The 27,276-nt window shown below is 49.3% G+C and overlaps 1 protein-coding gene across 1 annotated transcript; it reads right to left on the bottom strand.

Moving 5' to 3' along the window:
* Nucleotides 1-4,297: 4,297 nt before the first annotated feature.
* On the bottom strand, nucleotides 4,298-24,012 carry F10 (coagulation factor X). The gene is made up of 8 exons (XM_036457243.2): nucleotides 23,853-24,012; nucleotides 20,911-21,071; nucleotides 14,983-15,007; nucleotides 13,730-13,843; nucleotides 12,023-12,154; nucleotides 9,640-9,941; nucleotides 6,589-6,706; nucleotides 4,298-5,005 (listed from the first exon to the last, which is right to left on the bottom strand). The coding sequence occupies exons 1-8, from the start codon at nucleotides 23,920-23,922 to the stop codon at nucleotides 4,410-4,412; spliced, it is 1,518 nt and encodes a 505-aa protein (XP_036313136.1). The 5' UTR covers nucleotides 23,923-24,012; the 3' UTR covers nucleotides 4,298-4,409.
* Between the last annotated feature and the right edge of the window lie 3,264 nt (nucleotides 24,013-27,276).

Genomic DNA, 27,276 nt, shown 5'->3' with positions numbered 1-27,276 from the left:
AGTGAGATCATGTCCTACTGGAAATATAAGAATAAAAAATGAGACAAGTAATAATCGTTATGCTGAAAGGCATATGAATCAGTCTGCATTGAGCTTCTTTCTGGGCCACCAGTTCTTTTGAGACCCAATTTCCATGTCAAACAGTTCCTTATGTGTACATGTCAGCAATGGTATTTCCGTTCTGGATGGTGGCAAATGGTGGTGATGCAGGTCCAACGCTCTCTGGTTTCATTCAACGTTTTAAATGCATGCTTCCATTTTGTATTTTCCTGTTCAAGGCAGAGGGAGGTGTGGAGGGTGTGAGGCAGAGAAAGGAAAAGCCAAAGCCAAGGGGGCCTTGGTGAGGAATTTAGGCGCCAGAGCTGGATGGACTTGTTGGGGGCAAAGCCAGGAGGTCCTGTCCAAGGAGATGGGGTGATGGTGGCCCTGGGAAAAGCCAGGGCCATCGTTGCACACGTGTCCTGGGCCTGGGCCTGGAGCCCACGTCCTAGTGTGGGGGAGGGGGAGAGAGGGAGGGAGAAATAGGGTCACGTTTCTACCAGGAAGAGAAGAGCAGGTCAGCGGGTACAGAGCCACATGGGAGCTATTGCAGACAAGCCAGCCACAGAGGCTCCCTTTGGGAGAGGAATCGGAACACCGGGAGCCTCGTGTGTGTGTGTGTGTGTGTGTGTGTGTGTGTGTGTGTGTGTGTGACTGAGAGAGACACTCCAGGGCCTGAGGTAGGGCTGCTGCTGCCTGGAGCCCAGCAAGGAGGCCGGAGGGGGAGGGCGCCCACAGGAGGGCAGCAGAGGACTGGTGGGTGGGCCGGGGTCAGCAGCCTCTCTGCAAAGGGCTAGAGTCCACCATAGCAGGAGGCCAGCCCAGCCAGGGCTCCCGGGACACAGAGTGCCACATGGAAGAGTGGACCCGGGGCCGTTTGGTAAGAGCCACGTGTGCCTTTGAACCGAGAATCACCCCGCCCCGTGGGGCCATGTAATACTCCGTGGAGAGGGGCGCTCACACCCACCCTCTACTGTTTCCTGTCACACGCTCACCAAGTGGGTCAGCACAGGGAGGGACCCCAGCGGAGGCTCACTCTGTCTGTCCCCCTAACTCTCTGTCTGTCTCTGTATCTGTCTTACCTCTCTCTCCGTCCCTCCTCTCCCCGGCACCCCCATATACAGGGGAACCTTTCTGTGAAGGGGGCATCGGTTGAGGAACTCCTTTGGCCGTCCTTCTCTCTCCCTGCAGCCTGTTCCTGTCCTCCCAAGTCTCAATTACTGCAGTCCCCCCTCCTGTTTGGGCTTTAGATGCTGGCATTTTTGGAGTGTCCAGGCCCTCGCCAGCTGGACTTGCCCGACTGACCCCCTCACAGTGACTCGGGGCGAGCCCTGCAGCAGAGACGTGTGTGTGTTTGTGTGTGTGTGTGTGTGTGTGTGTTTGTGTGTGTGTGTGTGTGTGTGTGTCCTTCCCACTGTGCTGTGGGGCACGCCTGATGTCGGACACACCTGGCTATATGCCCAGCAGATCTCGCTGTTATAAAGCTACCCTGTCCTGCCTGCAATTATACAGTCACTTCTGGGGTGGTGCTCTGAGACCAAGCATCTTCCTTCTCAGCAATTTGTCCGCCAGGGTTTTGGGGTCCTGAGGGCTTGCTTGAGCAGTGATTCCCGTGGTAGCCGTAGCAGCAGGGACCTGCTGAAATGGAAATTGAGACCCTCCATGCTAATGGGGATGGAGAACAGCCACCCCCCTCCACCCCCTTTCCCCCCCCTACACACTCCCCTCCCCCTCATCCCGCTGGAAGGCCTCAGCCCCACAGACTCCCCAGGGATCCAGCAGGCCCTGCCAGTGGGCAGGAACCTGTGTTCTTGAGAACCTTCCACTGGCTTGGAAGCTGCAGTGTTGTACCCCCTCCTTTATCCTTCCCGCGCCCCCCGCTCCCCCCCATGCAGCTGGCTTACACTCTCCCCTTGCCTCCTAACTCATGCTCAGCTGGGCCTCCTTGTCCCTTCAAACCTCCCATCACCGCCCAGAACCCCCTCCCTGGTTCTGGCGGAGCAGTCCCCGGTCGTCACCGTCACTGTTCTACCCTCAGGAACTGGCATGTGTGTGGGGTGTGGCAGGGCCTGGGGAGAAGTGGTTTTGTTCGAGTGCTGCAGCCTCTCCCATTCTCAGGAGGAAAACAGCAGATTTTCACTCTGTCCCCGCTCTGGGCCCTCAGCCTCGGCTTCCTGCTGGTCTCTGTGTGCCGGGCCTCACCCCCGACGCCAGCAGCCCCTTAGGTAACCTCCCTGGGGGAGCTCGGGGGGCAGCAGGTAAGGGGTGTCCCTCCCACACGCGCCGTGGCCCGTGTGCGGGTAACCGCGTCCGTGAGTGGCTTCATGTGTTCCGTTTTCCAGTGAGGACAGTGGTGCTCAGAGACAGAGTTAGGTTGTTCCAGGGCAAACAGCAGTTGCCCCACCTGGGAGCCCTACACCAAGACCCTCCCTATGGCAGCCAAGGGCACCACTCCCCCTTTCCTCTAGCACCTCACTGTCCTGAATCCCGTTTCTGGATGGGAAGATAAGCAGACCTGTGGGCTCCTCCTGCCCTTCTCTCTGCTGTGCCTCAGTTTCCCTTCCTCTCTGATACATACATGAACTCTAGTGCCAATAATAATGGCCAACCGTGAGAGATCAAGTAGTAACAGCAAAGGCAGGCTTTATTTTGTGAATTTCCCTGGAGTTCCCTCTGGACCCCAAAGGACCTTTGATCTCCAGAAACAGGAACCGAGGTCTGGGGTGAGCTTCAGGACAGAGACTGGTTGGCTGCATGGAAAACCCTCCACCTGACCACGCGGTGGTCTCCTGCCATCGGAGGCCTTGTCTCCAGGAGGCGCCTGACGAGCCCTCTGGGCGGAGGCTCCCTCTGAGCCACCTTTGCTCGGCTTTTCCTGCCCTCAGACGGTTTCTGGGAAACGGCAGGCTTGTCCACATTGATGTTCCTGGGCTTGCAAGGTCTCCTGTTTACCATAAACCCTAACCTTGCAGTATCTCCTGTTTACACACACACACACACACACACACACAAAGCTACTGACATTCTGGGGAGTTTTTGAACGTTTGCTCAGCAAAGTTACGCAAAACGCAAACTCCAGAGGGACATCTGGAACACACTGGTCTGGTCTACAGTGACCTTTTTCCGTTTTCTAAAAGCATGTTTGACTTTCATTACCCTCTGCGCGGAGGGCCAGGGCTTGGATGGGAAAGGTCTTGGCATTTAGACATGACACGACCAACACGCATTGCACACGTGGTGGTCACCCACAGACTCTGACTCAGGTGCTCTGGGCTGAGGCCTGCATGAAGGACTGCAGAGGCCCCTGGTCTGGGGGCAGTTAGTGCCTAGTGAACACGTAAGCTGCTCAGGCGACTACACCAAGGTGTACCCAAGCGTGGGCAATTCTTAAAGGGTCCCAGGTGTTCCTTTCTCTCTCTCTAATAACCCATAAAAACAAACATCCTCAGGTGAGGATTAAAAACACACACAACGCCGAAACCGGTTTGGCTCAGTGGATAGAGCATCGGCCTGCGCACTGAAGGGTCTCAGGTTCGATTCTGGTCAAGGGCATGTACCTTGGTTGCGGGCACATCCCCAGTGGGGGGTGTGCAGGAGGCAGCTGGTTGATGTTTCTCTCTCATTGATGTTTCTAACTCTCTATCCCTCTCCCTTCCTCTGTAAAAAATCAATAAAATATATATTTTTAAAAGCACACACACGGTGAGCACCCCAGGTGATTCTAGCATGAAGCCAGAGAGAAGAACCAGTGGTGGAGTCAATATTAAAATGCCCCCCAATGAGCAGCTCTCTGGGCCTTCGCTTCCCAGGGAGTCTGCCTTTCACAGGAGGCCCCTGGGGGACCCACTCCCACCCCCGTCTCTGTCCCGGGTGAACCTCAGGCCTGGAGGGCGATGCCGGACCTGATGGAGAACCCCACCCCGACCCCAGGGTGCGGCCACCCTTCCTGGGCCTTGTCTCTGCGCCCAGAACCTTGGTCCTTTATACTCAAGGGTTCTGTGTGAGGGCAGCTTAGGACAATCAGAAACAGAAAAACGTGCTATGACTAGAAAGGGCCCCCCACAATTTTGGGGGGAAGAGCCATCTGGGGAGTGTGAACCCCTGTTCTATAAAGTGTGACATTTCCAGGAGGAATCTTCCAACCAGGCAAGGGGAAGGCGGGACCTAGTGTTCCAAAGGACAATTTCATTTCCCACTTCCCTCGAGCAAGGGCAAGGCCAGGCTCAGGAACCGACACAATCACCGCAGAGAGGAAACGTATTCCAGGATTCAGCCTGTTCAGAGTGGCACGTGTTAAGACACAAGGAGACACCAATGGCTGCGCCAAGGATGTTGCTGAGGGGTGGCGGGGGGGGGGGGGGGGGGGAGGATCAATCTAATGACATGGGCGTGGCAGTGACCCCTAGCTCACCCTGGGGCCTGGCCTTGGCTTTCATGGACCTCTCGATCCACTTGAGGAAGTTGGTGACTTTGGTGTAGACCCCGAACTTTCCCTTCCGCGCACATCCTTCTCCCCAACTGATGATGCCCGTGACAAAGTAGGTGTCCTTGAACTGGGTGACATGGGGCCCCCCGCTGTCCCCCTGACAGGCGTCCTCGAGCTTGGAGTCGTAGCCGGCGCAGAACATGTTTGAGGTGATGCTGAAGCCGGTGGACAGCTTGCACGTGTTCCGGTCCACGTAGGGCACCTCCAGCATCTTGAGTGTGACGGACGTCCGGCCCTTCTCGTGGATGCGCCCGAAGCCGCTCACGATGCCCGACTTCTGCGTCATGAGCGTGGACTCGGCCCAGTCCTTCTCCGGCAGGCAGGCCGGGGCCACGTTCATGCGGAAGCTGATGGGCGTCTTCAGCTTGAGGACGGCGATGTCACAGTTGTAGGTCTTCTGGTCAAACTTGTTGTGCTTTATGATCATCTCCACCTCGTGCACCATCTCGTTGCCGTCTTCAATCTCTGTGTTCCTATCGCCTGGGAAACGGGGAGAGCACGGCCGTGTTAGCTCAGCCTGGGCCACGCGTTCTTGGGTGGGTTACTTTTTAAAGTAGCTATTATTATTATTGTTATTTTTTAAATATATTTTATTATTGGTTTTTTACAGAGAGGAAGGGAGAAGGATAGAAAGCTAGAAACATCAATGAGAGAGAAACACTGACCAGCTGCCTTCTGCACATGCCCTACTGGGGATGTGCCTGCAGCCAATGTACATGCCCTTAACTGGAATCGAACCTGGGACCTTCCAGTCTGCAGACTGATGCTCTATCCACTGAGCCAAACCAGATTTGGCTTTTTTTTTTTTTTTTCTAATAATAAAAAAAAGGTATATAGCCACTAGAAAATATGAAAAATAGAAGGAATCATAAAGAGGCGAATTAAAATGACCTTCAATTTTACTACCTAGGGGCAATCATTAGTCACATTTTCCTATGTATGTTCAGTACTTCAGGGACTTCCAGTTTGTGTACACATACTTCCCGAGGTTGTGCTGTGTGCCAGGGCACCAGGGAGGTGAAGGCCTCAGGTTCTAGACCCACGCTGTCTAGAGGGCCACCCCCAGCCACAGGGGCATCTGGGCACTCGAAATGTGGCTGGTCTGAACGGAAACGTGCTATGAGCATCAAATTTCAGACTTAGAGTGAAGATAATACTCAAAATAGCTCGTAAATACTTCTACAATGGATTACATATCGAAATATGCCGGACACGTTGAGTTAAATAAGATATATTACTAAAATTAATTTCCCCTGTAAAATTTTAAAAGGCATAATGGAAAAGTTAATGTAACTAGAACACTAAAATGACATGTGGCTCACATTTGTGGCTTTCATCAGACAGCTCTAGACAGAGTCTGGTAGAGAAGGACAGACATAACGAAATAATCCCACAGACAAACATGTAAGAAGCAGAGGGACTCAGTGGCAGATCGTGGAAGGGGCTCTAGAGGCTTTCCCAGAGGAAAGGTCGCTGAGAAGAGACCCATCGCTTGGGGCATGGACACCAAGAGCCTCAGGGAGAACCATGAGGGCGGAGAACTGGGCTAGTTAGGGCAACGGAGACCTGTCAGCTTAGAAAGACTGACTAGACCTGCCCAGCCTCCTCATTTTCGTCCTACCTCCACTCTTCTCCTCATCTTCACTCTCCTCCTCCTTCTTGTCTTCCTCTTTCCTCTCTGCTCCCTTCTTTTTCTCATCTTTCTTCCTCTCCTCTTCTTCCTCCTACTCCTTCTTTTTCTTCTCCTCTTCTATGCTCTCTTCCCTTCTCCCTCTTCCTTCTTCTCTCCCTACTTCTCTTCCTCCTTCTCCTTATAGCTCTCCTCTCCCTCCTCCTTCTTCTCCCCCTCCTTTTTTCCCCCCTCCTCCTTATTGCCCTTCTTCCTCCCTCCTCCTTCTGCTTCTTATGCCACTTCTCTTCCTCATCTGTGAAACTCCCCTCACCAGCCTGGATTCCAGCAATTTTATCTAGTGTTTCCAATAAATTTGATCAGTTCTAATGGACTCTGAAAATAAGGCAGTGACAGTGGGCCCTGCAGGGGTGAGGGGTGTGGTGCCACTTACCTACCCTCACCTTGAAATGCTTGGCTTGGTGAAGACAATGAGCGGCAGTGAGGACATAGAACTCATTCAGGATGGTGCCTCCACAGAAGCCTTCATTGTTCTCCTTGATGAGCAGAGCCTGCAATGAGAACACCAGGGCCAAACAGGTTGAACTTGACTTTCTGAGAAGAGAATTTTGGAACCTGTAATTCAAGCCTTCCTCTTCATTGCTTCTGCCTGGTTCAGGGCATCTCCCTCCTAAAGCTGGTGTACCCACCTGAGTCTCCCCCCCTACTCTTGCCCCCCCCCCCTCACCCCCACCCCCACCCCACTGCCCTTTCCAAGGAGAGAGCTGAGGCATCTTCAGTCTGGAACACAAGGCCCGAACCAACACACCCACAGTGTTCACCTGACCACTCTGGTTATGGCTCAACATGGCCAGCCCTGCAGACCTGAGTTTGCATCACCACACCTATCCCACTGGTGGTTCAGTCCTACACCCTGGCACACTCTCTCTCCAAGAGGTGGCTCATGGTTGACCCCAGCACACCTTCCCATCTCCTCCCAACCCACCACTCCCTCATTCCACAGCACGGGTGTGGGCAGCATCTCATGCCTTCTGGCCTTTGTTGTACCCACCAGCCAATGGACCCACTTATTCATTTACTCTGCAGACATTTGCTGGGGCCCCACACTAAGTGGCCAGTGCTAGCCACTGAGTAGGGTTGTGTCACAATTTACCTGCCTTTCCCCCCACTTGGTCTATAAACTCACTCTGACAATGACTAGTCTTTTATTTCTTCTGGTTCTATCACAGCAGTCTCTAGTTATGCACAGATAAACATTTGTCACTGCGTTAAAGATCTTTATTGTCTATGTGGCTATTAAGCATATGCCCAAGACCAGGCAGAAGCCAGTCTGTGGACAAATGCTTGCCTACACTGGTGTGACTTGTGGCTTAGAAGAGATCCACTATTCAAGCCAATCTCCCATAGCCCATGAAAGGCCATAGTCAAGGTTCATTTCTGTGGAATCCATGTGGCTACTTCTGTAAGGGGTTTTCACCCTGATCTTGGAATTGGGAGTGAGGAGTATTCCACCTGGGAGTGAGCATTGACGGGGCAAGTGAAAATCACCACATAAAATTCTCCTATTTTTCTTTCCTCCCAAAGAACCGAGCTTGCAAATCCAGAGACGGAGCATCCTTTAAGCCAATAACTTCATCATAGGAATTCTACATCCTTTAAGCAACAGTTATTGGCTGGGGATATGTGTGGGTTAATGAAACAAATAACATCAAGTTCTAAAAGAATTCTTGAAGATGTTCCTGACTGGTATGTAGTACAGATGCTCCTTGACTTATGATGGGGTCACATCCCAATAAACCCATTGTAAGTTGAAAATATCATAAATAAAAAAATGCATTGAATACACCTAACCTACTAAATATCATAGCTTAGCCTAGCCCACCTTAAAGGTGCTCAGAATACAATAGCCAAAGACACTATAAACTATTGGTTGTTTACCCTCTTGATCACCCGGCTGGGCTCACTGCCAGCATCAGGAGAGAGGATCATACTGCACATCAAGAGCCCGGGAAAAATCAATGTGTATCACTTTTTTAACATTGTAAAACTGAAAAGTTGTAAGTTGAACCTTCATAAATCAGGGGCCTTCTGTAACATTTCTTTGCCTTTTTTGTTTGTTTGTTTGTTTGTTTAACTTATCAACTCTTAATAGGACTTGGATGATGAGTGAGGGAGAGTCAGTCTTTCTAAGACTTGGACACCATCTGTTTTTCTTAAAGTTGGAGATGAGGAATCAGGAGAGCAAGAATCAGGAAGCCCTACAGACGCATCGAGGAACCGGCTGGTGAGGATCCTTCTGCCCAGTGCCCTTCCCTGTCCTCTCTGCCCTTGGAGTCCCATCTAAAAGCACTCACAGGGCTGACACCTCCACCCGCTGGGAGCTTGTCCTAGTCTTCCCAATGGAACTTTGTTCTATACTCACTGGCCTTCATCACATCACCTTGAATTGTGGTCATTGGGTGATGACCAGGCCTAGATGTCCACATGTCAGAGGATCAGCTCTGATGATCTCAGTCTATGCACACAGCCCCCAACTCCATGCCTGACATGGGAGTTCTCCATAAACACAAGGGGGGGGGGGAGGGTGTGAATGATGACTAGATGTTGCAACGTCCTGCACTGGCTCTTGATAATTCAGACAAATGCATAGCTGTCATGTAGCTTGCAGGAGAGGGTGAGCTGAGGTAATTGGCAGCTCTGGGATTTTGCTTGTAGGAGAAGCCATTTTGAATTTGAACACTAAAAATGTATTAAGTCCAAGTTAGGATCACCAGATAAAATAGAGGACATCCAGTAAAAATTGAATCAAATGAATAACAAATAATTTTTGGTATAATAGTATGTCCTAAGTAATATCTAGTATATACTTACATTAAAATTTTTCATTGTTTATCTGAAATTTTTAAGTGGAAGGCTTGTGTTTTTTGCTAAATCTGCCACCTTATTCCAAATGAACAACGGAATGATTCCCCCCCCCACCCCCCCCCCCCCCGCCCCCCGGCCCTTTGGTAACAAATGGATGTATTTTTCTCTAAGGTACTCTCTGCTTCATTAGAATGTAGGTGCTTGAATAAAATTTTTTTTTTTTTCCAAATTAGAAATGAAACAAGGAGAGTAAATCTTTCTGCCTCCAGTCAAACAGACGAGCAAGCAGAGACCTCACCCACAATCAGGGGAGCTGCCCTTTACCTGCTCATCCAAGGCCTGAGCTGGCACCCCATCTCTCCTGCTACTGTAGGAGAGTTTTTAGGGCTCAAATCCCGAGCATGGGATAGGAATGGGCAGCAGGGGTGGAGGGCGTAGGCAAGGGCCCAGTTTCTTCTCATCTCAGGCTCCTTCAGCACGGGAGCTCAAAGCCTGCGGAGGGCCCACATGTGTGTGTGGACAGTACGAGCCCGGCCTCGGCCTCCATGGCTGTGCCTGCCGTGCCCAGCCAGAATGGGTGGCCCATCCACTTTGCTCACCGAACGTGCTCAGCACTTACCTGCCAGGGACACTCGCCTTCTTTGCAGTCCCTCCCTCCCACTATCCTGACAAGGGAGTTCGCCACCTCTGTAGAGTTCGGCTCTCTTTTATTCAAGCCCAGCAGGTCCACAGGGTTCTTGGTGGGATCCAGGTCTCCACCGACAGGGTTCGTGGTGGGATCCAGGTCTCCACCGAAAGGGTCTGTGGTGGGATCGAGGTCTCCACCGTCTTCAGAGGGATCCTCGGCGCTGTGGGCGGCCTGGGACGCCGACCTCCTCCTTCTACTCGGTGCCAGAGTGAGTTTCCCACAGGGATAAGGCTCTGGAAGAAAAACCAATGGCCTGGGCCTTCAGCAAAGGGAAACGCTCCCTGCACCGCACACACACAGTTCGTTAGCAGCAGGAGGCATTGGGAGGCCAGAGAGAGGGAGGGTCCGACCCCCAAGGTTATGGGTCGGGTCAGAGGGCCTGGAGAACTGCAGTTGGGGAAGAGTGAAGCATGTGTTTGATAACTGGGAAGGATGTGAGGAACTTTTGGGGTGCGGAGTGCTGTGCGTCTTGATCTCGGTTGCATCACAAGGTGGACGTGACTGTCAGGATGCAGGGAAGAGGCTGACAGTGGACAGAGGACGCAGGAGGGGCAGACAGGCGATGAAGCTAGGGGAGGAGTTAATGGTGGAACCCAGGTAGGCACACAGGGGTGCTCACTGTCAAACCCTGTCAACCTTGCTGTGTGTTTGAACATTTTCTAATGAAATATTGTTGTTGTTTTTAATTGTTCTGGGAAAAAGGGACAACATATGCAAACAACCTGAGGCATAAGAAAGAGCACTACACAACACGGCTTTGCATGATAATGTCTAACAGGGATGACTATCTTTAAAGTCACCAAGCGCAGGGGAGATGTCAGCAAATACCAGAAAGCTTTCTTTCTCTATTGTTACCAACTGAGGAACTGAGGCAGAGAGAGGGCCAAAGCCGGACAGAGAAAGGGAGAGATATAGAGGTCCAGCGGAAAGCAGACGGCTGCTCTCTGCTGCCTCGGGTTTGCCTGAGATCAGATAAGCAGAACTTAATTCTTTTCCGTGTTTGCGAGGGCTCCAGCAGGACCGAAGGACTTGTACTGCGTTAGCTGGAGATAAAGCATTCAGTGATGATATTTGTAATCACTGTCCTTTGGAATACTGAATTAGGAAGTAGTTTACCTGATTTTCCCTCCCACCCCCAATATCACACTTCATTAAATTGATTTGTAATTATTCCTGGAATTAAAACAAAATTTGCGTGCATATAACAATCTATACTCTATTGTTGAACCAGCATAAGTTTAAAAATCTCATTACCAATGGAGATGTAAATGATACTGTCTTTTACTTGTTGGGAGAGTTGGTGTTACCTAATTGCAGTCATTCTGGAATGTTCCTGTCTTGTGGGGCGGGCCTGGGACTTTGCATTTGTACGCCCTCACCCCCTTTACCCCCCTCGCCCCAGCTGATGCTGCAGCTGTCAGTCAGTCAGGGGACCAGGCTTTCAAAGACAAGTTGGTGGACGGTGAGACTGAAAGTACCTCTGGCTCCAGGTTGGCCCTGCAGCACAGAAGGACCCTACTGTGTGTGAGACCCCCAGGGTCTGGCCCACACTCAGCCCCTTAACAGGCCATGCCCTCCTGAGCTTCTAGGTCAGACTCATCGCATCCAGCTTTTATAAAAAAAAAAATAAAAAAAATAAATGTGATTAACATAGAGGCCCACACAACCTAAATTGGTCCTTTTTTGTTGCTAATCCTCACCCGAGGATATTTTTCCATTGATTTTAGGGAGAGTGGAAGAGAGAGGGAAAGACAGAAATATCGATGTGAGAGAAACACATGGATTGGTTGCCTCCTGCATGAGCCCCAACCAGGGCCCAGGCTGGGGAGAAGCCTGAAACTGAGGTGTGTGCCCTTGACCGGAATCAAACCTGGGACCTTCTGGTCTACATGCTGAGGTTCTATCCACTGAGCCAAACCAGCTGGGGCCTAAATTAGTTCTCGAGGGGCCTCGGCTCCTATAGTCAGGCCTGGGCTGCTCTCACCTGCCTGAACTCTCATCTTGGTTCATTGTAACTCCCAGTCTTCCAAGCCTCCTGCCCTGCCCAGGGGTACAAACTACGCCTCCACACACTCATTACATAGGTAGGGTTTGCTACGAATCAGACACTGTGCAAAGTGCCCTCCATGCATGACTCCCTTAATGTGCACGCTCACTAAGCAGTTAGGAAATGTCGCCGGCCCCACTTTTCAGGCAGCTCATGGAAACAGGGATTTGTCTCCACATCTACGGCCCAACCCGGCTGCTCCAGCTGTCCTGCACGGGCCTCTCTGACTCGGGGAGCCCCGGTGGGGTGGCCCCATGCCCCTCCTACCTGTGGAGATGCAGGACTTGCCGTTGTCGTCCAGGATGTACCCGCTGGCACAGGAACACACCACGGAGTTCTGCTCCTCCCTGCAGAACTGGTCGCAGTCCCCGTTGTCCAGGCTGCAGAATTTTCGCGTGGCTGTAGGAGACGCGTGTTGGTTCTCAGGACAGGCTGGGGAAACTGAGGCTGCAGCTGGCTGGGAGGAAGGACAGCAGCCCCAGGGAGACGTGCCCCCCTCCCCCCATGAGCCCTATAGCAGCTACCTGGCTAGAACAAAAGGCCAGAGCCACATGGCCGACGCATGTCGGCTGGTGCAAACAGGATAGGCTGCCCGGAGGAGCCGGTTGGGTGAGAGGCCCATACCTGCATGTGTGCCCAGACTTCCAGGAAGTCCTTAAATAATCTGAACGTGGCTGGTGGGGGCCCTGGAGGCTGGGAGGGTCTTTAAGTTCAACATTAAAAAGGCACATGGGTCCTGACCAGCTTGGAAGGGCTGCCTGCAGGAGGGTGGGTTCCGGGACAGGCGCTCAAGAGGAGCCTGGCGGAGTGGGAGACCCACCCACTCTGAGGCTAGAGGAGTCCCTGTGCAATGAGGGCCTCAGAGACTGGGGTCTGGGCCCCAGTGCGGTGGGAAGAAGAAACGAAACAGGCATTGCACATCCTGGAGTCAAGCTGGCCCTTCTGTCACTTGTGTGATTGGAGCAAGTTATTGAAACCCATGGGCCTCGGTTTCCTCACTTGTAAAGTGGTGGAGGCCATGCCACCTCACAGGGTAACCTCTCAGGTCACCTGACGCTCTTGGCACAGTGCCCGTGTGGAGCCGTGCCTCCCTGCACCTCAGACCAGCAGCTCTGCCTGAGCCAGAATCACCACCTGCCTCCCGTGTGCCCTGAACATCAACCTCCAAACTCACATCAGCGATGCCACCCTGGCCATTTACACTCCGCATTTGGGTTTTGATGAAAAAGGTAACTGTAGTGCCAAAACCAACATTCACGAAACTTTAGAAAACATTCACAATGGCCCTGGGGTCAGAGCCAAAAGGTGTGCAAGAGCGGCAGCTCTGGATTGGGGTGAAATGATGCCTAAAAGGTATTCCCGTCAGAGAAAATTCCAAAGTAAACTAATTCAAGAGCACATCCTAAAGATTATAAATTAATTCAAAAGAAATGCAAACCTTTCTCTTTAGGGAAAACCGGTTTAATATCAAAACTAATTTTTATTTGAAAATTAAGAAAACTCTTGGTGACTTTTCCATGTAGGATTAATTAAATGTTTCAAATGTTTATAATTGGACCATCCCAAACAGTGGCATTTGCACTAGTAAATGTGAGGTGTGGTGATTTAGAGTCATTGCCCAGGACCACAAGGAATATAAGTAATAACAATGAGGGATGCATTCTACTCCAAGGAGAAAGTCAATTCTCGTGTCTATGTTAGTGGGCCACATGCTTCATGAATGTTCCACAGCCTCTCTCAGAGGAACAGAGGTGACTGTGTGTTTCACTGTCCTCCGATCCTCTGAGTGGGTTGTAGGATCTTTAATTTTTGTTGTGTTTTCTGTTACTACACTGGCCCTTCATAATGGAGCACAGACTCGACATCAGAAGTGACATGAGATTGTTCCCTTGGACATTTTGACTTTCCCCTCTTCCCCACATTTGATTCTTCAGGTAACTCGGACTTGAAAGCCTGCCAAGAAGAATAACTCACGTAATTCACAGTTTCTGCCTTCGTATCCTTCCATACAAGTGCACATGTATTCCCCGAGGCCGTCCTTGCAACTGCCCTGATTCAGGCAGGGACTGCTCTCACACTGGTCACCATCTGCAAAGAAAGGGTTTGGAGACCGGAGCTTACAGGCAATTTCCGTCACCATGGACATGACTTTGCTGTGTTGATCTTGGCACACGTTTTTTTCAGATAACTCGAATGAACATGCACTTCTTCCTGTTTCTCGGTAAGCAATTTCTCCTAGCTAAACTTCACGTTATCCTCACCTTTTGTGGCTCTTGTACATAATGCTCTTATTTTTTTTAAATATATTTTATTGATTTTTTTACAGAGAGGAAAGGAGAGGGATAGAGTTAGAAACATCGATGAGAGAGAATCATCGATCAGCTGCCTCTTGCACACCCCCTACTGGGGATGTGCCCGCAACCCAGGTACATGCCCTTGATGGGAATCAAACCCGGGACCTTTCAGTCTGCAGGCTGATGCTCTATCCACTGAGCCAAACTAGATTCGGCACATGATGCTCTTATCTTACGGGTTCATTGGCTGAGCTTTCCAGTTTTTGCTGAAATGTTTGACAGCATTTTTGCATTAGAGTGAGGAGCTCTGGGATGGCAACTAGGTGGGACCATCTGGAAGGGTGGAGGGCATGTGGTTGTCTGACACTGGACAAGAGAGATTTAGGGTTCTTTCTGGGGGTAAAATGAGAAATCAGAGACAACTGCCCAGCACCAACACGGGCCTCCACATTTCTCGGTCCATTTGCACAATCTTAATGTAGAGATAAGTCCAATAGTCATTTTAAGAAATTTGAATGGTGTTGCTAGAATGAAAATGTTGGTCAGGATTAATGCCACTTCAAGTGGTATAAGGGTTGACTCAACATGGTTACCTTATTGTAGGACCCAGTCTTTCAGGCTTTATTATTATTATTTTTTCCTAATAGACATGGATTTTTAAAATTATCACTAAATTTGGTATTCTCAAGTGAGAATATACTGATTGAAATCTATATTTAAGTGGCAAAATTAGGATTAACGTAAAGTTACAATAAAAACTATTTTACAATAACTGTTTGAAAAGGCTCAGAGGGTACAAGTTAAATACGTAGAATTTAAACAGGAACAAAAAGGCAATTCAGGAAGCATTTTCAAAGTTCAAACACAGTTTCTCCCAGTTTAAATATCCTACTGAACCCCTCTCATTTAAGATTAAAACAGAAGACATCTCACCTTTGTATTTATTCCAGAATTCATTCTAAAAGAGAAAAAATATTTTAAAGTACATTAGGGAGAGCACAGACATTTTACACCTATAACAAATTCTAAGCTAGTAATTCAACTTGAATAGGATACTGTTCCAAACAGAGGTCGTTTCCTGAAACAAATTGCTCTAGAACTATTTAATCTAAATGGGAAAGTTTCTTAGATCTTCTGTATCTAAAAAGATGCAGATGATGGTTTCAATCACTGTAGAAAGTGGCTATAGGGTTAAGCCTTGGACTGACCTGTTGGCAAAACCACAAACAAGTCCCAGCTTAGATGGCACAGCCCTCTTAGCATAATTAAGCTTGACCTTATGATGCTCCCTAGATCCTTCCTGGGTAGCTAATGGGCTGTGGGAGGTACAGCAAGTGCTGCCAAAACAAGTGAAACTCACAAGAACATTGTAACTATGGTGACCACTTCCTTGTTTTTCTTCAACTATAAAACAAAGGCTCAGCTTGCCCTCTGGATCTCTCTGTGGCCTTAGCCAAGCCAGGAGATTCACCGAGCCCCAGTTTATTCTCTTTGTCTTTTCTTTAATCCTTCGCTGCCTCCACCCCCCACTTCCCGCCGCCCCCAAGTTCACCGAACCCTTGATTGGGCTGGCCCAGCACAAATCGCCATCTCTGTTGAATATTGAAAGTGTATTTTCAAGTTAATTGCCAAGAAATAGATTGTACCAAAAGTGCTTTGCTCTGTTTGATACTCCAATGAATGGTTTTTAGTTGAAATATTTGGGTTGAAGGTCCAATAAAGAAATGAATTATTGGTTAATAATCATGATAATTTAGAAAATGATAATTGGTAATTAATTCAAATCAGGGCATCAAGAGCCTACATTAACTAAAAAATGTCCATAGATTAAATTTATCTTCACTGTCTATAGTAGGTTAAGTAGTGTCTCCCAATGATCTAAATTCAGGTATAAACTCACAATGTGACCTTAATTGGAAATAAGTCTGTGCAGATGTAATTGAGGTATCAATTGAGGTGAGATCATATTGGATTAGGGTGGACCCTAAATCCATGGGAGGTCCTTATGAGAGACGGAAGAGGACACAAACACACAGAGAGAAGGCCGTGAGAAGATGGAAGCAGAGACTGGAGTGATGCATCTACAAGCCAAGGAATGCCAAGGATTGTTGGCAGCCCCCATGAGCTAGGAGAGAGGCCTGGAACTGATTCTCCCTCAGATCTCCCAGAAGGAACACACCCTGGTGACACCTTAATGTCAAACTATGGTTTCCAGAACTGAGAGAAAAAGCATTTGAAGATACCCAGTTTGTGGTTTTATTTTGCTTATTTTTTAAAATTTTATTTATTTATTTATTTATTTATTTATTTATTTATTTATTTATTTAGTGTCTCAAGGTGGGAGCTTAGAATGTCAACTCTAGACCTTTCTTCTTTCCCAATAAAAACCTTTAATGCTGCAAGTTCCCCTAGAAGCACTATTATATTCGTTTTTGTTCAGCTGAAAATATTTTCTAATTTCCTTTGAAACTTTCTCTTTGACCCATAAATTATTTAGAAGTGTGCTGTTTAATTTCCAAATACTCAGAAATTTTCATGTTATTGATTTTTGGTTAATTTCATCATGGTCAGAGAACATTTTGTATGTTTTTAATCTTTAACATTTGTTAAGATGTGTCTTAGGACACAGGATACGGCCTATCTTATAGAACGTTCCATGGATGTTTGGCAAGAAAGTGTGTTCTGTTGTTGTTGGGAATCCTACAACTGTCACTTAGATTCAGGTCGAGTGATGTCTGGAGAACTGCAGGGGATACAAATGATAAACTCACAATTCTGTGGTATTTTGAATTTTAGTTTTCTTCAAGGACTGCTGCTGTTTACTTCTCAGGGTCCTCAAAGAGCTGCTCCATGCAGTCTACCCAGGTTTTGTCATTATATTCAGTGGGAGACAAGGTAGAATGTGTTTTCTCCATGTTACTTGGAACCAGACTTGTTAACCTTTGATCCAGTAATCCTCTCTGGAGCAGCTGCTCTTCTTAGAAGATAATCCAGAAGAAATATGCATGTGCATGTTTTCATAATAGTAATCTAAAAAGAATTTATATGCCCAAAACATGAAGGAAGTAAATGTGTTGATACAATAAAATATAATGTAGCCCTTTAAGATTGTAAGTATGGTAGCCATATACAGAAGTAAAGAAGAGTGTTTGGGAAATGATGCTGAGAAAAAAGTAGTACCTAAACTTGGATTGGGATTACAAATATGTTCATTAATATTCTGTCTATTTCATACACAAAACTATGTGTATGTGAATTAAAAGAGCATTTAAAAATGAAAATAGTTCTTGAAATTATGAATAACTTAAAAATAGACAAATCATTTATTTGGTAAGGTGTAAAAATGAATTCTCAGTTCCTCTTTTCTCTTCTGGTGACTGAAATGAACACTGGCTGTCAAATGGATAGAAACATACACGAATCCCTTGCAGACCTTGATCTTTTGCAGAAATACAAAGATGCCTGAGTCACACGATTGACAATGACTATTTTCCAGACAGAAGTGCCAAGTGTGTTTTCCAATGAATTAGTGGTTGCTACAATCCCCTTCCTATCTTCAGGTTTTAAGGAAGGAAACACAAGTGTTTCTTTAATGTTAGTGAAGACTGTGAGAAACATGGTGATGAAATACAGTTGCTACCCAAGCTCCAGCCAGCTGTGGTCATTCCATGGCAGTACAGAGCTTTTCATCATCTATGAACAGTCTCCTCCTCAAAAGTGCCTTTGATCTGTTCTTCTTTAGCCTCCTTCCTTCCTCTCCCTTCCTTTGAATTTTTTAAGAGTATACTTGAGGCAAAACTGATGATAGTTGCCAGGAAGCACGGTCTCAAATGCTTCTGTTTTGGTCTTTAAAAAACTGCTTGCTGCTGCATGGAACTGTTTAAATCATTGTAGGTACTGCATACTTCCTTCTTCTTGACAAATAGCTCCAAGTGCTCAGTGAGACCCAGAGTGGTCCATTTGGCTAAACATCTCATTATCTGTGGGTGATCACCGATGAATATGGGGTTGCTGCCACTCACTTTCAGGAACTCTCTGACAAGATTATCAAAGAGTCTGGCTGTAGTCTGAGGTAAAGGACATGCAGTAGCTTTTGCCACATAGGTATTAAGAATCTTTTTAGTTTCTTCGGTTCTGAAGAAGGGTTGTTTCTGGCAGGTTGGTTCTTCCCAGAGCGTTCTCACGTTCTTTTACCATGCTGACTCCCTGTGAGGATGGGGTGAAGTCAGTCTGATGGGTTTGGCCTTCTGGGCCATTGGATGGTGGATGTGATCTTGTCTGATATAATCTTCACCACCCCTGATATAATGTCACATGGTTTCATGAGATCATAATAATCTGTAGAGGCCATGTAAGATTCACAGGTGGTGAAATAAAGTCAAATCATCTGGAACTGGCATTCAGTTTCACAAACCGGGACAATGTTACTGATCACCAGCATCTTATGGCAGAGTTCTGGAGCAATTCTTATATGTAAGTTCATGTCCAGCTTATTTTACTAGGTGATGAAAAACTTGATCACATCTCCACTTGAGATGGCATTCATCCTAGGAATTTCAATGTCTAGGAATCACAACTTATCAAAATCTTCTTGTATGTGTGATGCTACTACTGTGGATGATAAATTTCTTCTTTACAAAGTCATTCAGGTTCAAGCCCAAGTATCTTTAATGATGTGTTTCTTTGTCTTTGAGGCCAAAGTGAGGATTAGGTGACATATATGAGCAAGGAGACAATAGTGTGATTTTGTAGAGAATGACACTGCAAATACTTCTTCGTTTTTCCAGGATTCTTCCGAACTCCAATTATGTCTCCCCGAGGCAGTCTATTATCAATATAAATAAATTCTTCTGATTTAAAATTCCTTGAATTGGCCACGACTTGCAACTTCACCTGTACTTGAAGGCACAGAAGATGAACCTCCCCCAGCACTTCTGGCATAGATCTACCTGCCCCTTAAGGTGGTGTTGGCCAGGTGGTCTGCAGGTGCAGCAGGCGAGCGGGTCTACATGGAGCCTGTGTCGTGCGGGTCTCCTCAGCACTCAGCATGTAGTGGGAGCTCAAAGCGGTCCTGTAGTGTGGATGGGGGTCCTGTAGTGTGGATGGGGGTCCTGCAGTGTGGACGAGGGGCGGAGGGGGTCCTGCAGTGTGGATGGGGGTCCTGCAGTGTGGATGGCGGTCCACTGTCAGTGGTGTGGTGGTGGCGGCAGCAGCTGGGCCTACCTGTCTCTCTTAGAGCTGCTGCTCGGCCTCCTTTTCTGCTACCTTCTCTTTAGCTTTCAAGTGTCTTCAGTTCATTCTTGCCCAGATTCACTTGCTGCCGTCCACTGCCACCTCACGTCCTCATGGTGGCCATGTTTCCCCAGGGCCCTACCCAAGGTGGATGAGGCTCATTAGAGACTTTTAGGGAAGCCTTTACTGTCGTGTGTCTGTGTGCCATAGCTCTGAAAGCTGCAACTCAGGTGTAGACGTCAAATATGGCTGTGGCCATGGATTTGGGCAAAAGCCCAATGGCTCTCGTGTGTGTGTGTGTGTGTGTGTATGTGTGTGTGTGTGTGTCTGTGGCCAGGCCCAGAGAGGTGTTGGCCAAGGGGATGAATAATCCTATCTAATAAAGAGGGAATATGCTAATTGACCATCACTCCATCACAAAGATGGCTGCACGCACAACTGAGGCCAAGTTCCCATAAGGAGCCTTAACGAGCAATCAGCAAGGACCTGAGGCTACACCCTCCCCTGCCGCTGTGGGGCTTGACAGGGGACCTCAAAGTGCATCCCCAAGGTGTGCTTCCCGTCCTGGTGCTGGGCTAGAAGACCTCAGGCTGCTCCTCCCACCCCAGTGCCAGGGCCAGGGGACCTCAGGCCACGCCGCCTACCCAGTGGGGCTTGATAGGGCACCTCAAGGAGCACTCCCAGTGCTGGGTCAGGGGAACTCAGGCCACACTCTCACCCAGCGGGGCTTGACAGCAGACCTGAGGCTATGCCCCCTCGCCTGGCAGGGCTTGATGGGGGACCTCAGGCCACACACACACACCCCCCCCCCCCCTCACCAAGCAGGCTTGACAGGGGATCTCAGACTGTGTACCTCATCTGTCGGGGCTTGATGGAGGACCTCAAGGTACACCTCTACCCCGATCTGGACTGGGGAACCTCAGACCATGCCCCCCATCCTGGCATTGGGCCAGGGGACCTGAGACTACACCCCTTGTCCAGCACTGGCTGCATCTGGATCTAGCCCAATGGGGGATTGGTGGCCGGGTCTGGATCTCACACGATTTTGAGGTGCATGTGGGCGGGCGGGGACTTGACTCTGGGTCCCATGGTGAGCCCCAGACTCTGACAGGAGGAAGGTTTTCATATATATTTTACTAATTTTCTTTCATCTCTGACACTTCTATTATTGAGAAAGGGCAAATAGCAATATTAAATTATTTCCTCTAATTAATCCCCCTTTTAATGTGCATAAATTTCGTGCACTGGATCACTAGTTTTTAAATAAACTTGTTATGTTTTAGAATAGATTTAACAATACTTTCAGAAGTTCTCATAACTCTTATAACCAATTTTGGGCCATACCTTTTTCTCAGTTTCCTACCCACAAACAAGGAGATACGTGGTGGGCGAGGAAACAGGAACGAAAGCCTTGTAAGTGGTGGAGGAGACAGGCTCCCCACCTCCCACCCCAGAAAGCCTCTCCCGAGCTGTTCTCTGTGGCGGAGGCCCCAGCACAGAAAGGCGTGGAGTGAAGGCCCAGTGTGGGCGGCTCTGACAGCCTTCCTAGACAGGTAACCAGGGCCAGACAGCATCTCCGTTCGGGCCCAGCACCCTCCACAACTGGTCTCCCTGTCTCACCAGCCTTACCGTCTTCTCCGTGTCCTCAAAGACTTCTCGGGCCTCTTCGTAGGAGCAAGTCTCTTCCCAACACTCTCTTTCAAGGTTTCCTTTCTTCATCTCTTCAAATAATGAATTTGCCCTCCTGACCCTGTCTAGGATGCCGTTGGCTTGTTCCCGGTTGATGAACACTGGAAGAGAGAAGCACACAAGTGCTTTATCAAATTACCGGCTCTCCCCACACCTTTAGCATCAGGTCACCTCCTGTAAAAGGCTGAGAACTCCTTCCTCAGGCACCAGGCAGCTGGGGAAGAAACGCCCATCTCCCTCATGCCTCCTCCTTGAGTTACATCCAGTACTTATTCTAGACCCCACACACCCTTTTCTGGAGAAGTAGACCCATCCCATCCAATCCACCTCCCACCCTCCCTGCACATTCACATCCAGCCTTAGGGTGGTCAACACAAACCCCCTTTCCTGAACTCTCCCTTCCAGAGTGGTTCCAGGCCACATCACCTCCCTCCCCACTGACCGGCTACTCCACTCTGTGCTTTGGCTCAGGCTGTGTCCCTCCCCTCTCCTATTCACCCTGTACCTCACTCACCCTTCAAGGGCTCAGGTCAGAGGTAAGTGGGGAGTTGTGATCTGTTTTGATCACAATCTACAATTAAAGGTATGATTTATATCAAGTCCCAGGACTCCTAAACATGAATTAAAACAGAAGTTTTGCCCTATCTGGTTTGGCTCAGTGGATAGAGCATCAGACTGTGGACCAAAGGGTCCTGAGTTCGATTCCGGTCGGGAGCATGTGCTTGGTTGCAGGCTCCTCCCCAGCCTAGGCCCTGGTCGGGGTGCGTGAGAAAGGCAATCATTCGATGTGTTTCTCTCACATTGATATTTTTTCTCTCTTCCACTCTCTCTAAAAACTGATGAAAAAATATCCTCAGGTGATTATTAAAACACACACACAAAAACAAACAAACAAACAAACAAACAAAAACAAACAAAAAACCTCACCAAAATGGAACAACCTCAGAAGTTTCAACCTGGCTGGTGTGGCTCAGTTGGTTGGAGCATCGTCTAGGACACCAGAAGGTGGCAGTTTAAATTCCCAGTCAGGGCACATACTCAGGTTGTGCGTCAGTCCCTAGTAGGGACACGTATGGAAAGCAATTGATGTTTCTCTCTCACATCAATGTTTCTCTCTCTCTCTCTCTCTCTCTCTCTCTCTCTCTCTCTCTCTCTCTCTCATTTCCTTCCTTTCTGTCTCAAATCCACAAAAACATATTCTCAGGTGAGAATTACAAAGAAAAACAACAACAGAAAAACAAAACAGAAGTTTCAAGAAATAGTATTCACTATAACTTTCTACAAAATAATGCTTATTACAAAATTTTCTACTTGATTCTGTTAATTTTCATTAAAAGGAAAACCCCACTAAATTGATTTCACGACTCACAAATGAGGCATGACCTGCCAGTTAAAGTGTCTTGGGTCAGAGAACCTCTGAGTCCTTTCTGTGGTCTCTGTCTGCAGCCAACTTGTCCCCATGCTCTGCCTGCCTGAGTCTTCTCTCTCTCTTACTCACCACTTCCTTTGTTCTTTTCATTGAGATACAGGAGGCCCTCAGATTCTTTTCCTCGCCCTCTTCATTCCTCCCCCCCACCCCCACCCCGCTGAAGTGTTTAGAGCTTCACCGTAATACTCCCCATGTTGGTATTTCTAGTCCCAACTTTCACCCTAGCTCTATGCTTTCAACTCTCTCATCCTGGTGGGTATCTCGGAACTCCAAACTCCCCATGTCCAAGACTAAGACACACACCTAGGACTACAGAATCTAGAAGGCTTGAGTTTCCAATACATCTTGCTCATCTACTACTTAATATTGGCAAATGCAAATGACAAGACCTATACTTACTTCTTAGAGTTGTTTTAAAGAGTGTATACAATTCCTACTGTCCAGTGTGGTACACATTAGGTGCTCAGTAAAGGTTAACTTCATTCCTACCTCAAATTACGTTCCCTTCCACATTTCTCATTTCTTTTCATGACATCAGTGTTACCCCAGTAGCATCCGCCCCAAACTTGCTATTGTTTCTGGGCCCCTCCCCCACTAGTTCAACTATCTGCTTCAATACCAAGTGCTTACTTTGAAATAAAACCCACACACCAGTTTCTCCCCTCTCATTCCCATCCATGGGTTTCTTCTCTGTTCTGCTTTTCTCTTTATTTTCTGACTTTTTACCGCTTTCTCATCTACACACCTGGGTCCCCTCTGTTGCTCCTCAGTGCTCCCGTCCTTGCACTTGACCCAGGATGCAGACAAACCTCAGGGATGATGCCACCTCTGATCTCTCTTCTGACTTTGCTCTGCTTCTCTCCTTTCTGAGCCCTTTCTGTTCGGACGGGCCCCGGGGCCCTGAAACCCCCATCTGTCCAGCCTTGGGCAGCCCCTTCCTCTGGCTGAGCCAGCCTGAGGATGCCAACACAGCTTCTCTCTCATCCTCTTCGCTGCCATGGAAGGTCTTCTCTGCCTGGGTCCGATCCCTTCCCTCCTCTCCCGCAGCTCATGTTGGCAGAGGAAAGCGGCTTATCTCTGTCTCTGCCTGCCACCTCTCCTTCCTCTTTCTCTCTTTCTTCACCTCCCCCCTCCATTGTCTGCCTGTCTTTCTCCCTCTCTGTCTGTCTCTGTCTGTTTCTGTCTATGTCTCTCTCCCTCTTCCTCTGTCCATGTGTTTCTATCTGCTTTATGACCTCTGACCTGCTGTCTGACTTTCCTCTCACAGGGAGGCACACCTGGCCCTAAGCTACCTTGGCTGAGACCACCAAGCCCAGCTGCCCCAGGTCAGCCTTTGACAGGGGCAGGCACCCGCTATCTACACTATGGAGGTTCAAGGGAATCACCCCAGCTCCCCACCCTCTCTCTTCCTCCAGGAGGCCACCACTGTAGCCTGGGGTTGAGGGGTGCTTACCAGTTCCCCCGGGCGACAGAAGGCTGGCCAGGGAGGCACTGAGCAGGAGCATGCACGGCAGGCCGGCCATGGTGTGGCCTGGGACAGCGTCGCGGTCGCACTGTGATAGGCCTCCAGGGCAAGGTTCACTCACCCCGGCTCCAGGGTGGAGGATTGTCCTTCTGCTTATCACAGCCTTCTGATTGGAGCCTGGGCTGGCTGTGGATGAGGGACAGGGGCAGGCAAGGAATGGGGGCAGGTGACCATGCTCGGGGCATGCCACCTGGCCTGGGCAGCCCTGGGGAAGTCCCGTTGGAACCTCCTCAGTAACTGTATCCAGGGGCCTGCTTCGGGCATAGGAACTTTTTGTTCTGAGAAAGTAAAAATGGGACTTTATAGTTTTCAGACATTTATGTGTGGCTCTCATATCATCCTTACAATCATGATAGAAGCTAAGTATCATTTCCCTCATCTTTTCTCCAGAACAGAACACGGAGGCTTAGGGAGAAGTGATACGTGTGGGATTTGAACCCAGGACTTTCCCCCTCAGTGTCCTGGTTTTCTCTGGGTCTGACCTGGTCCTGCTCACAGGCCTCCTCTCCAGGTGCTGTCAGGTGGGGCCCCACAGACTTGTACCTTCCTACCCAAATTCAGGGGTTCGGGGAGGCAGAGCTTGTCTTGTGACCCTTCCATACCACATGATTCCTTTTGCACAGGCCCCGTCACAGACTTCTGGGAGGATACCCCTGCCTGGCGTGCCCCGAATGATCTGTTGACCGACCACAGGACAAGTAGGCTTAAGGTCAAGAGGGCTGTGCCAGGAGGGGCTCCTTGGCGTGCCTCTCAGCTCCCTGGCTCAGCCATGGAGGCACACGGCCTCACACACTCTGCTGGGGGCCAGGCTGGGGGGCAGGGAGACTGAGCCCTGGGTCAGAAGCCTCACAGTGTAGCTCATTTCTCACTTCGGTGTAGCTCACTACAGGCCACTGGGGGAGCTCAGAGGGTAGTATGGTGCCTGAGTGCCAGGATCAGTGGCTGATTCATCATCCAGCCCCTCCCTGGGGCTCCCACTCCCCACTCCCCTCACTTGGGGCCAAGGAAGTATGGAAGGCACTGTCTCCAGGGAATATGGGAGTCTCGGTATCTCGTTTCTTAGCTTTCATCAGGGCTGTGTCTCTGTAACAAATGCCCGGTGTCAGGGAAGTGCGAATCACCTCAGGTCAGCAGAAGCAGCCGCCATCTTGGCAGCCAGGCTGGGGAGGGAAGGCCAGGGGTGAACCTGAGGGAGGGTGAGGGGTGAGGATGAAGGATTAAAGAAGACAGACAAGAGAATAAAGCTGGGGCTAGGTGGGACACTGCTCTCTGATGGAGAGATAGTGCCACAGCCTGAGTCTTTATTTTAGAGCCAGATTCCACAAGGCAAAGAAAGGGGCAGTCAAGATGTTTACAATGTTCTCACGGGTTTTGAATCTACTCAATTACATGCACCTGCTTTGTTTTGGCAGCACTTGCTGCACCTCCTGCAACCTATATCACTTAGCCACCTTGGGACCACAGGTTCGGACCATAAGGTCAAGCTTACAACTATAGCTTTTAGCTATAATTGTGCTGGGAGGGCTTTGCCCTCCAAGCTGGGACTTGCACGTGGCTTTGCCACCAGAGGACCATGTCCTCTCATTAGTCCAAGGCTTCAACCTGTACAAACACTGTAGCCGCTCTCCACACTAGGTAGTGGGTGCACACCAGGTACAGGCTTCATTTCCGGTGCAGAAACCTCTCTGGGACACCAAGTGTGGGGACATAGCTTGAGCTCCTAGGCTGACCAGAGTCTCTGCAGCCAGATTCCAGGCTCTGAAGGAGGAGCCCTGGGAAATGACTGGCAAGGCGAGTGCTGGGCTGAGAAAGACCTAAACAGAGACAGAAAAGGACCACACTCTGTTCCACAGTGGTCCCATTCACAACACATTCCCACATGGTGACCCGTTACCCATGGCCTGTGGTCATGTGGATATATATAAGTCCTATCATTTGTCTTGTTTGAAGTCTCCAGCACCTTGTTAAGGGTGTCTGGCGCCAAGAAGATGCTCAATAAACACCAACAGATGGGGTGAACCAGTTCAGTCCTGAAATGTGCCTGCTCTGTATGCTGAGGTGGTCACTGCTACATGCAGAGCCTGGTCTGCAGGGACAACCTGCAGCTGGTGCCTTGGGACTGTCTCACCTGGACAAATTGTGCTGCGATGCTGTTTCTGGATAAATTCAGCATGGGGGGGAGGGGGAGGCTGGATCTGTATGAGTCCTCTTGTCCCCAGCACCTGATGGGCAGGAAATGATTAAGTGCCACTCAAAAAAAGATGGAGGTGATCCATAATGGTTAGTTTATCTGCACATCAAGTGTTAGCTTTCAAGGGTTGTCCTGACGTCACTTGGCATCCATGCTTCCAGCACCTCTGTGAGAGGGAGGCATGGGTGAATGGGGAAACTAAGGCAGATCCAGTGAACTTCTAGGAGCCTGTTTAACTTCAAGTAGGTCTGGGGGGCTCCTGGCCTGACCACTCCCCCCCACCCCCCCCCCCCCTTGGCTTCTCAGGAAGAGGATCCAGAGAGCTTTCATTTCCAGGAAGATACAAGACACTCACTGGTCTGAGGGCCTCTGAAGGTCTCTTGCATTTTGGTTGCAGAATTTCCCCTAACTTTCTGTTGCTAGGACAGTTGAGCTTGGGGACATTGGGATGTTTGCAAATCAGCTTTATTGTCCAGGACGACATGATTGAGCTCTCCCAGGTGCCTCATTCCACGTGCACTGGTGTCACCCTCATGGCAAGCAGGAGGTGTGCCCCCATTTCAGAGATGTGGAAAGAAGGCACAGGAGGGTCAGAAATGGCTTGGCCAAGAGTTACAGGCAGAGCCAAACGGACTCCAGACCGGCCCTAAGTCTGGTCTCTTAAAGTGCACTGCGGGTCAGATGGTCTCTTTGGTCTGACAGTCTCCGTCTCAACTGAGCAGCCATGGATCATTCCTAAAGGAATGGGTATGTCCCAATAAAACTTTATTTACAAAAGCAGATGGCTTGGACTCAGCCTTAGCTGTGGCTTGTGAACCCCGGTCTACTGAAAACTACTGTTCAGTAGAGCCAGTCCTGGCACCCTCACTCACGCATGTTAACTATTAGTGTCCCAGGCAGGGGACAGGCCAGTCGCTATCCCCCAGTCATGACTTGAAGGAGCGGTGCACCCACTGGGCTCATTCCACCCACCTTTGTCAAGTTCAAGGGGGGCCCACTTGAAATTGGGTGTTTGTCTTATTCTTCCCTACTCGTGACCTGTGTGGCCCTGGATGTAGTGTGCCCATAATCACCGGAGGCACTTGATAAAAATGTACCTCAGCAGGTCCCATCCCCCTCGGATCCCACTGGCCTGGGCAGGACGTGGGAGTGTGCACTTTG

This window comes from Pipistrellus kuhlii, unplaced genomic scaffold (genome assembly GCF_014108245.1).
Source record: "Pipistrellus kuhlii isolate mPipKuh1 unplaced genomic scaffold, mPipKuh1.p scaffold_m20_p_3, whole genome shotgun sequence".
NCBI lineage: Eukaryota > Metazoa > Chordata > Mammalia > Chiroptera > Vespertilionidae > Pipistrellus > Pipistrellus kuhlii.
The sequence above is the reverse complement of the archived record's forward strand: the minus strand, read 5'-3'. Positions and strand labels throughout refer to the sequence as shown.